Source organism: Rhinopithecus bieti, unplaced genomic scaffold (genome assembly GCF_001698545.2).
Source record: "Rhinopithecus bieti isolate Rb0 unplaced genomic scaffold, ASM169854v2 scaffold_16097, whole genome shotgun sequence".
Taxonomy (NCBI): domain Eukaryota; kingdom Metazoa; phylum Chordata; class Mammalia; order Primates; family Cercopithecidae; genus Rhinopithecus; species Rhinopithecus bieti.
In genome coordinates, this window is record NW_016808851.1 from 2,538,232 (window position 1) to 2,549,655 (window position 11,424).

Below are 11,424 nucleotides of genomic sequence, written 5' to 3' on the forward strand. Positions count from 1 at the left end.
TTTTTTTTTTTTTTAAACTAAGAAAACAAAATACTCTTTCCAATATTTAAGGTAACATAAATGAATACCTTTAAATCATAAAGGAAGACATGGCTTAAAACATTAAACCTTTAAAAGATGGAAAAAGTGGCCAGGCAGGCATGTGGTGGCTCATGCCTGTAACCCTGGCACTTTTGGAGGCCGAAACAGGCAGATCACCTGAGGTCAGGAGTTTGAGACCAGCCTGACCAACATGGCAAAACCCCATCTCTACTACAAATACAAAAATTAATCAGGTGTGGTGGTGGGTGCCTGTAATCCCAGCTACTCAGGAGGCTGAGACAGGAGAATTGCTTGACCCCAGGCAGTGGAGGCTGCAGTGAGCTGAGATCACACCACTGCGCTCCAGCCTGGGCGACAGAGCAAGACTCCAAAAAGGAAAACGTTGAATATACATTTTTGGTAATGAGTTAAATTTCTGCTCATTTTCAGGTTTCATGGTAAAGAAAAAGTATCTCGTTCTTTTACAAGGCCAGTTAAGAAAGCAAATGGGGCCAAATGGGCTTGTTCTCCTTTCAAAATTTATTTGCTTGGTTTTTCTCACTGAAATAATTTGACCATGACTTGGGATTAAACTGCACATTGCATTTTGTACATTTTGTACTTTGTTTCATAACTTAGTTTTTATGTCATTGAAACAGAGATTTGAAAAAGCCTTTATTACTTTCAGAAGGCTGACTTCAAAAAGCAGCAAAATACCGTGTTTCAAAATACATTATAATTAGTGAGGAAAGAAAGGTGAGCCCACGGACAGTGGAAACCACCTTGTTGTTAAAGCCCGTCCACTCATCCACTGCATCTTCCAGGATCTTCTCCTGGTCTTGGGCCACAGCTCGAAGGCGTGTCCAGCGCTGCCAGACTGTGGTCATTGACCTGCTCAGGGTGGCTTTGCTAGCATCATTTCCGGTTTTCTCCAGTTGTGAAGCTTTTTCCTCAAGGGCCACAATTTTCTCATGGAAAGAGTTAACCACTGACACTAAAGCCTAGAGTTGTGGGTGGAGGATGGAAGAGAGGAGACAAGGGAGAGATTAATTTTTTTTAAATTCTATGGATCTTGGTAAAGCCCAAAATTACCTGCAAAAGGGAATGTTTCTACATATACATTTATTCTCTTCTAGGTACCCTTTTATGTTTATTTTTTAACCAGAGTTAGTCTTAAAGCTTTTAAAGAGGTGAGGTGAATATTATTTATGTATTAAAACAAAAGTGTATTTTGCTACTTGAGATGACATTTTTTTCATTTTTAAAAGGCAGCACAAATGTAAGTGAACCAAATTTAATATTTTAGTATGTTACTTTTTCCCTTATATTGCTCTGATAAAGGGAGACTCAGTTATTAATTTTCAGTTTTATTTAATCTGTTATCAACAAAAAGTATTTACTGACATTTATTAAGTGCCACATCTTATCGGAAGCAAACTGCTCTGAACATCTTTTTAAAATCTTTGCTATGCATTTCCAATGGGAATCCTAAAAGGTAACAGCATTTAATAAACTTAAAACTTCTATAAAATGTGGTTACATGCATCCTTATCATATTGAAAAATTCCAGGTAGAAATGAAGATTTATTGATCATGTTGCAAAGACCCATTACGATTATAGAAAAAGGATTTAAAAAAAAAACAAAAAACAGCCCAACACTCTGACCTTGTGCTCTGACAATTTTTCTTCTGCTTCATGACTAGAAGACGTCTTCAACAAAGAAAACTCAGACAGTTTCTTTTCTGTATCATTCATCAATTCAATAACCTCTTCCCTTGCTTTTTGGTAATCGTGCCATTGAGCTGTGCATCTTGAAAGAGTCCAACAGAAATTGATAAGTAACATGAAATCATGTATTTCTACACAAAGCTCTGGTGTCAGTATGTCTAATGATACTTAAGAGAGAAGAATGCATGTATGTGCTAATGTATGTCATTTGTGTATTACTACTTTCAGCGTGGAAATTCATTTCACTAAATATAAAACACAAAACATCCTGAAATACCTCTGCAAGAGATCCACTTGGGCACAAGAGTCCTGGCTCATCCTCTGGCTCCTGAGTTCCAGAGAAGCCATTTTCTGTTCTAGGTCTTCTTTGCCTGTTGGCTTGATGAGTGGGTCCAGGGTGGCTACCAGGCCGCGGAGCTCCTCCAGGTTACTGTGGAACTGATCCTCTGTACGGAAAAATTCCATGTGGTTTTTGAGATTTTCCTCTGCACTCTCCACGTCTAGGCCATTGCCTGCCAGCTGCAACATTTCTTGGGCATCCTCAAGCCAGTCATTGGCCACTTGAAATACCTGATAATACCTTTGACACTGGCTATACATTTCAGTCAAGGTAGCCTGAAAAACAGCAGTTGCAAACATAATCAACTCTCCTTTGCAATGTATTTGCAGGAAAGAGTTTCATTCATTCGTTTTCCAGTCCTCAGTCTCACGGGTGTATGTGTGTAAGTGCATTGATAAACTAGGGGAATATTTTTGTGGTGCCATCCATCATTAGCCTTGATTTTTCCTTCTGCTATTCTTGTTATAATTGTATTACTGCCATTAAATTAAATAATAAGGACAGAGATGGGATTGAAATTTATGTCAGTATCTTGACTAGTTCTGAATGTTCCCTCTCTAAGAAATAATATAATGCTTAGAAATATGTGGCAGACTGAATGTTTGCCAAAGTGCAGTAATGTCTCCATTGGTTAGAAGTATAACAACACGACCAAGCATGGTGGCTCATGACTGTAATCTCAGCACTTTGGGAGGCTGAGGGAGGCAGATCACTTGAGGCCAGGAGTTGGAGATAGCCTGGCTAACATGGTGAAACCCTGTCTCTACTAAAAATATGAAAATTAGCTGAGTGTGGTGGTGCATGCCTTTAATCCCAGCTATTTGGGAGGGTGAGGCACAAGAATTGCTTGAACTTGAGAGGCAGAGGTTGCAGTGAGCTGAGATAGTTTCACTGCACTCCAGACTCTGTCTCTCAAAAAACAAATTAACAAACAAACATGGAAAGGAAAAAAAAGAAAAGCAAAAAGCAAAAAAAAAAAAAAAGTATAGCAACATCAAACTTCCAAACTGGCATTTACCAGACCACAGAGCCACAGAGTAATTTCTGGAAGTGAAATAGTAACCTGTGAGTCTTGTATAGAGACTAAAATAGAAAAGTCGAAAAGTTTAAGTCTGGAAGGCTGGTCCATTCAACTCCAGAAGGAAAAGAAACACTCTAACCAGCCATCAATGACTGGACAAAATAAGCTGTGACTGTGCAAGCAAAGATGCATAGAAAAGGTAGAGAAAGTACCCGTAAGATGAGCACCAGTTAAGGAAAGAACAGGGACAGCGAAGCATAGAATCAGCGGAGGGAATAAGAAATGCCCCAGGAGCCATGATCTTTAGTTATTTGGACGAAGATAATCAATAAGACAAGACGGCACAAGTAGAGACATCTTAATAGATTTAAGATTTTGGTTCAAAACTCACCAAAAGAAGCAAGCTTACCTGACAAATGTCCTTCAAGAATGAAAATTTCTGGTAACTTCTGTTCTTACTCTACATTCTAGATTCTATATCTCTATTTATACTAATAGGTCTAGAAAAATAGTTTAAAAAATTTTTTAAACAATAGCCTTGAATCAACATGAAAAGGTTAAAGTGTATTTTAGGTTAAAGTTTTAGTTTAAAAGTCAGAATTTTACATGAAGAAGTTTATTATGATTTTATCCAATATTAACATTTTTACTATTGAAAGTGTTAACCTTAATCTTTGCGGAAAATAAAGTTAAATGAGAGCTAAGATTCATCTGAGGTTACTTTGTGTCAGACCCGATGCTAAGAAGATAAACCTAATAAAAGAATCATTAATATCTCTCTTCTACAAAAACAGACAGAGCCTTATAGGATGTCATTTGCCTGAGATCAAATAGCTGCTATTAAAACTCAGATGTGCCCTCCTCCCAGGCTTTAGCTGCTGTATTATCCTGATGAAAGCTATCTTTTACCTAAAGGGTTGGTTGACATCTCCTAGAATCAGAGGGACTGAAGACAGACATGGAGAAAAGGAGCCAAGAAATTAAAGGAAGTAATCCTCTGGCCACTATTTTTCTCTTCTTATTTTATTTTATTTTATTTTATTTTATTTTATTTTATTTTTAGACAGAGTTTTGCTCTTGTTGCCTAGGCTGGAGTGCAATGGCGTGATCTCGGCTCACTGCAACCTCTGCCTCCTGGCGATTCTCCTGCCTCAGCCTCCCAAGTAGGATTACAGTCATGCACCACCACACCCAGCTAATTTTTTTTTTTTTTTGTATTTACTAGAGACAGGGTTTCACCATGTTGGTCAGACTGGTCTTGAACTCCTGACCTCAGGTGATCCACCTGCCTCAGCCTCCCAAAGTGCTGTGATTACAGGCGTGCGCTACCATGCCTGGCCCTCTTCTTATTTTTAAATGCACAGAACTTGCAAGCCCCAGAGCAAGACGCAATTAGGCCAATCTGGGAAGTTTTGTACATGCTCCCATTTCTTTTTGTTATCCCTAAGTCAAGTAATTACGAGTATTCTAGTCTTTCTTCTGCTGTGCTATAGGGAAGCAAAAGACGGACAGCACTCATCCCCACAGAAGGGGTGAAGAGACGGGGCAACTAATGGGATACCCCACAAAAAAGTGGCTTATTAGCAAGGTCAGGGCTGCATTGTCTATCTGCCTCTCTCCATTTTGACTCTTCATCTAGCACTGACTTTAGAAATACCAGCCTTCACATTGTCTACAAAGGGCATCAGTAATTATTCATTGTTAATTAGTTGTACTATCAATGTACTAATATATAATATGAATTATGTTACTAATACCATTTATCATCTCTTTAAAGGTGAGAGATCACTGAGGCATCACTATTATAAGCAAAGTGAAGTCAAGATGGAAACCGCACAAAATGAATAGCATGCACATAAACAATTAAAATCACCTGGCCCAGCACGGTGGCTCCCACCTATAATCCCAGCACTTTGGGAGGCCAAGGCAGGCACATCACTTGATATCAGGAGTTTGAGACCAGCCTGGCCAACATTATGAAACCCCATCTCTACTGAAAATACAAAAATTAGCTGGACATGGTGGCAGTCGCCTGTAATCCCAGCTACTCGGGAGGCTGAAGCACAAGAATCACTGAGATGAGCTGAGATCACACCATTGCACTCCAGCCTGGGCGACAGAGCAAGACTTCATCTCAATTAAAAAAAAAAATTAAAATAACCATTTAAGTCACTGCTGAAGATGCTTCTGTGTAGTGTTTAGAAAGAAATATTTAAAGAAGCAATTATAACCAAGCAAATGAATTTCTTGTACCTGTTTACAAATAAGCACAATGGAAAAAAGAGAAGTGAAGTCCTGTTATACCTACCTGTCTGGTGCGTAAGGCTCCCTGAATGTCTCCATCCAGCTCTGAGAGCTCAGCGAGGCTATGTTCTAAATCCGCAGAAATCAGCTCCTTGGCCTTTGTGAACTTCTCCTTTTCCTTGTGACTCAGCGCATTCATGATTCTCAAGCTGGACTGGACCTCTTCCTGATGAATTTGGATCTTTCTGATTTCCTCTTGGATGTCCTGCAGGTTGAGGTCTAGGTACACCGGTCCACTGAGTTCTGCCTTCACTCTCCTCAGCCAGTCCAGGGAGCGACTCATCTCAGTCTGGAAGTCTATACTCTGCACCATTCGGCTCTCACATTCTGTCACCGTCTCACCAATGGCAGAAGTCAACAGTTTTAACTCCTCTTGCCAGGACTGGATCTGATGCCTGGCTTTCTCATAAGCCAAGGGGTCAAGGTGTGGGGCAAGATCTTCGAGATGTATGGTTACTCGTTTCAGTAGAATCCCCGAGTCCTGGAGGCTTCCTCCCAGGGAGTGATACATTTTGAGCTTCTCCTCTGCAGGCAGCGTTTCCTCATTCACTTTGGACTGCTCTTGTTTTACAGACTTCAGTTGTCTCTCTAGCTGTTGGCATATCTTCTCGTGTTCTTGGTAAGCACTGGTGGTGTCTTCTAATAAGCTAACCCTCTGTTCTGTTTGTCGCTTCAGCCTGTGATATAAGGTGACAAGGTACAGCATCTTGTCTGGCTGCCAAGGCTGACCTGTGCTGCGAAAACCTTCTTTTTTTTGGTTCAGTTCATCTACCGCCTCCCCAAGGCCCACCACCTCATCTAGAATGGCTCTGCAACCATCTTGCAGAGTCACAGCCTCCTCAACGGCCAGGTCGGTGGGAACTTTGCTCATCCTCAAGAATTGGGCTTCAAGTTCACTCAGAGACTGGGTTGTCAACTCAATCAAGGAAGCATATTCCTTCCGAGCAAGAATTGCTTCCTGGACTTTATAGAACTTGTCTTTAGCCAAGGCAACAATTACGTTAAATTGTTGGGGCAAAGTGTTTAGCTTTTCACTGAGGTAGGAATGATCAACTTCATTCAGCGATGGTAATATGGTCTGCCCAGTTCTCTGCAGCATAAGTAGAAGATTTTCATATTCTGGAGATTGTTCAAGAATGTGTTGGTATTTGGCCAGTTGTGTATGAAGCTCAGTACTCTCATTCATTAGGTTGATTTCAGGAAATGTAACAATATCTGCTTGTTTTAGCCAGTGGCAAGCTTTATCAAAATCTTCCTTAAAATGCTTCCTAGAAACCAAATTCTTCTCTAGTTCTTGTAACCGGTGACTGCACTTTTGTAAAACACTGTCATAGACACTCTGCAATTCCTGAAGCTTCCCCAGCACTTCACTCTTTTCCTGCTCTGTGACTCCTTTCATTAGTTCACGACCCTGGGCCCAAAGTCCAGTGACTTCATTTTGGTAAGTCTTGAGGCTGGCTTGTGCACTCTTACATGTTTTGACTTGTTTGCTCACATCATCTGGTAACAGACAGATGTGTTCACGGAACATTATCTTTCGCTCGTGTTGCTGAATTTGGCTGGTGGCCTGGAACACTGCCATGAGAAATTGGGTTTTCTCAGACAAGGCTTTGTTTAAGTACTTTCTTCGCTGGCCCACTAAGTCACTGAGACAATTCACATGGCTTTGTGCATCAGAGAGAGCCTTCTGAATGACCTGTCGCTCATTGAGACCAAGATCTGCCATGACCCTGTCTGCGTCCTTTATGAGCGATTTCAGGAGCATCTGCTTGGCCTCCAGTTCACTGCAGATGGCCAGGTGATCCATGAGAAGGTTCTGAGCCATATCTGGAGGAGGGCTCTGCTTAAGGGCCTCGGCGATGTTGGGTTGTTGCTCTTCTGCCCAATCCATTAGCTCCTGAAATTTGGACTGCACCACATTTAACTCCTCCAAGTTGGTGACTGACACTTGGATTTTCCTTTTAATGAGGTCCTCAAGCTGAAACCAACGTTGCTCTAAATGACTCGTCTGTTCTTTGACTAGCTCCTTGTCATCTAAACTCAGATGCTCTATCATTTTCTGCTTTTGATCTTTCAGATCTTCAATAGCATACTTTCTCTCCTGCAATGCCAATGCTAACTTTTTCAAAGCTTCCAGGTGGACAGCTGTACTCTCCGCATCAGATCTGAAAATACATGGAAAGGTGTAAGAGCAAATTAGCTATAGTCAATATCAATGTTTGTTCATACTATGCTAAATTACACTTCACCGTTTTCTTTTTGGAGACCGAGTTTTGCTCTTGTTTCCCAGACTAGAGTGCAATGCTGTGATCTCGGCTCACTGCAACCTCTGCCTCCCAGGTTCAAGCTATTCTCCTGCCTCAGTCTCCCAAGTAGCTGAGATTACAGGCATGCGCCACCACGGTTGGCTAATTTTATATTTTTCGTAGAGACAGGGTTTCACCATGTTGGTCAGACTGGTCTCTAACTCCTGACCTCCACCTGCCTTGGCCTCCCAAAGTGCTGGGATTACAGGCATGAGCCACTACTTCCGGCTGACACTTCACCATTTTCTTTAAGTGGATCTTCTGAGCTTAGAATAAATGGGAGTAGTTCAATTCATGGTTTATTGACAGAAGTGCTATAATTATGGAATACAAGTCTTATCAGAAGTCAATATTAGAAGTTGAATCAAATCAAGTTGCCTACTTCTTTCTGGCTGATAATGCCTTCCAATCAAATCAGAATATGCTTTTATCTTCCTCTGGCTCTTATCAACTGAGCAGAACCTATATGGTAACAAGATCCTTGGATGGTTTGTGTAATGTTAAACAGTGAGAAGCACTGATCTAGTGTACTCTAGAAAATGATACTGAAATAAATTAATAAGTGATGCATGATTTGTGTGCTTTCTTTTGTGAAGAGGGTTCAACAAACAATAGAGTGCTAGGTAGTATGATCTGTAAGGTATAACCAACAGCTCTAATGGCTACTTGTGTACTTGGATATTTTTTGCTTATCATTAGAAATCTTTAGTAATAAGTGTGAAATGTAAAGAATTGTCATCCCTTTGCTATGAAGCACACATAAAAATAGAATCTTACAGTCTTTTTTACTAAATGATCAGTTCTGAAGTATGAAAAGCAGAGTTGGGAGGCAGTATGAGAAGTTCTGTTTGGGACACAGTAAGTCTCAGGTGTGTGTGGGGCCTGCTGTAAGTCAGAAATATGAGTTGTTAATATTGACTGGACTAATCCCAAAGACCAGTAAATTGTGAAGTATCAAAGAAAAGCAAACAGACCAGAAAATGGTATACCAACAAAACCCCCAAAACCCCACCATGAGTTCATGATATCTAGAACAATGTTTGCAGTTTTCATTGCTGTAAACTAGTAAATCGGTGCAGAAAAAGTATAGATTTTAGCAATTATAGTGATCAAAAGTATGGAATGGTTTACACAATGATCCAGTATGTGTGTGTGTATTCTTATTTTTCAAAGAAGAAAGCTAAGAGGGGTTCAATCACTACAAAATCACAGAAGACACACATTAACTGAATTTGGATTGCTCACTAATTTCTAGACTCGTATAAGAAAAAAACCTGACTGAATTACACAGAATGCATTCATTACCTTATAGATGTGATAAGAAACCCAGGGAGCATATAGGTTCAAAAAGGATTCATTTAATGATTTCACAGATGATATCCCATAACTTGTAATTAAACAAAATTAGAAATATTTTTAGAATATTCTTTGAGGTCACAGAGAAAATGGTGCCATTTTCCAACATTTCTCTTTTACCCACTGGTTAAACTAATATCGAGCTAGGAAAACCATGACTCTATATCCAGGTGAAAACATTAGGTTTATAATGATGTTTTACTTACCAATATTAATAATAATAAGCAATAGATGATATACCTAAGACATTTTATTTTATTTTTTTGAGACAGGGTCTTGCTCTGTCACCCAGGCTGGAGTACGGTGGTGCAATCTTGGCTCACTGCAGCCTCCTCCTCCCAGGTTCAAGTGATTCTCCTGTCTCAGTCTCCCAAGTGGCTGGGATTACAGGCATGCACCACCACACCCAGCTACTTTTTGTATTTTTAGTAAAGATGAGGTTTCACCATGTTGTCCAGGCTGGTCTAGAACTCCTGACTTCAACTAATCCACCCGCCTTGGCCTCCTAAAGTGCTGGGATTACAGGCATAAGCCACTGCACCTAGGCACATTTTACATTTTTATAGATATTAGGAAATGTCTGGCTTAGCATTTTGGTGACCCATGGGAGAATTTTTGTTACCTGGCCAAATTATCCCATTCTGTAGTAAATTTTTCTAGGAACACTTCAACGACATTCATACAGTCATGGTAATCTCTTGTTCTCTGAAGATCCTCTTCCCTTTGCAAGCACAGGTTATTAGACTGACGGCACAAATCGAGCCACTGATCATTTAAATGATTTATTTCCTTGTGTTCAGGCGACTCCTCCTTCTTTGTTAACTTATTCACCTTTTCTATTATGGTGTTCACGGATGCCTGTTTGCTCTGTAGTTTCTTAACAAAATCCTGAAGGATAACAGCAACAAAAAATATGTAATGTGTTAAGAAATCCCCAAATAAATATAGAGAGCAACACAGACATAAGACCTTTGAACACTCTAAGTTCCTTAATACGAAAAAACTGAAGAATGTATAAGTCATGGGAAACAAAGAGAAAGTCTAAAAATCACCATATCTCTTTATGAACGTTAATTCCCATGTGTGCAAGATTCAGGGTAGCTGTGGTATATTCTTTTATGGTACTATTTCCAGAGGCATAAAGAAAAACTAATACATATGAAACATTACAGTCATTATTGAAAAAAGTCATTATCTTACCTTGAAGTGCGACCTTCGTTTTCTAAGAATTTTTAAAGCGTTCATGTTTTTCAAAATTTATTCTTAAACTAAGAGTGCTTTTATTCTCAAGATATCAGGACATTAGGACATTTCCTAGGTCTGCTAAATCCTGGGTCTGTCAAGTTCTGAATCTGTTCAGTAAACATTATGAACCTGTTCCCTTAACTAAATATCCTGTGACTAACAATGCCTAGCGTTCTGGGAATGCAGCCCAGCAGGTCTCAGCCTCATTTTACTCAGCCCCTCTTCAAGATGGAGTCGCTCTGGTTTGAACGCCTCTGACAGAAACCTTCCAAATGTAAGAGACAAGGCAAAGTAGCTTGGGTCACCAGGTGGGCAGTGGTGCTATGTACAAAGTTGGGGAAGGCTGGAGTACATTTGCCAACTGGAAAGGCAATGGTTTAGATTCATCTACTCCCTGCATACACATCAAAAAGAAATCTCTAACGTACCATCTCTTCCAGCCCAACATGTGGCCAGAGGATCATTTCTTTGGATAGTGATTCCTCTGAGGGGTTGGTTCATGGACTTCCATACTCTCCCACTGTTCACTCCCATTTCCATTTACTTCCACTACCCAAAAAAAATCTCTCAAATCCCCGGACTTATATATGAAATTCTGTCCTTAAAGCTAGGTTCAATCACAGTTAAAATGTTAATAAAACAACAGTACCATCTTGAATGTTTTAAGTATGTGTATATCTAAAACAAATACAGCAAAATATTAGCATTGTTTATTATCTCTGAATGGTAGTAGCATTAGTGATTTAAATTTGCTTAAGACATTTCTGTATTTACTAAGCCTTTTATAATAAAACTTTTCTTATAAAATACATTTAAAAAATTAAATTTCTAGGATGGTTCACAAATTTTTTTTTAAAAGTTAGTGCTTTTGAGAAAAAAAATAAATGTTATTATCCCTATCCCTATTCTCTTTTTTTCTTGTACTTGCAAACAGCACTTCAGTAGACAATATGTTATTATTGACTCATAATCACGGAGAAAAAAAAATCTTAAAGTTTGTTAAAAATCTTACACAACTTCCAATCAAGTTAATACATTTTTAATTTTCTTTTTTCTTTCTTTCTCTCTCTCTCTCTTTTCTTTTTTTTTTTTTTTTTTTTTT

General features: G+C 39.4%; 1 protein-coding gene across 1 annotated transcript in view; it reads right to left on the bottom strand.

Annotated features, from left to right (window-relative positions):
- Positions 1-11,424, bottom strand: part of SYNE1 (spectrin repeat containing nuclear envelope protein 1) — a 286,149-nt gene that overhangs the window by 212,050 nt on the left and 62,675 nt on the right. The window contains 5 exon segments of the mRNA XM_017887615.1: positions 804-1,022; positions 1,688-1,832; positions 2,028-2,365; positions 5,420-7,580; positions 9,700-9,965. Of these exon segments, the coding sequence (XP_017743104.1) occupies positions 804-1,022; positions 1,688-1,832; positions 2,028-2,365; positions 5,420-7,580; positions 9,700-9,965 (3,129 nt within the window).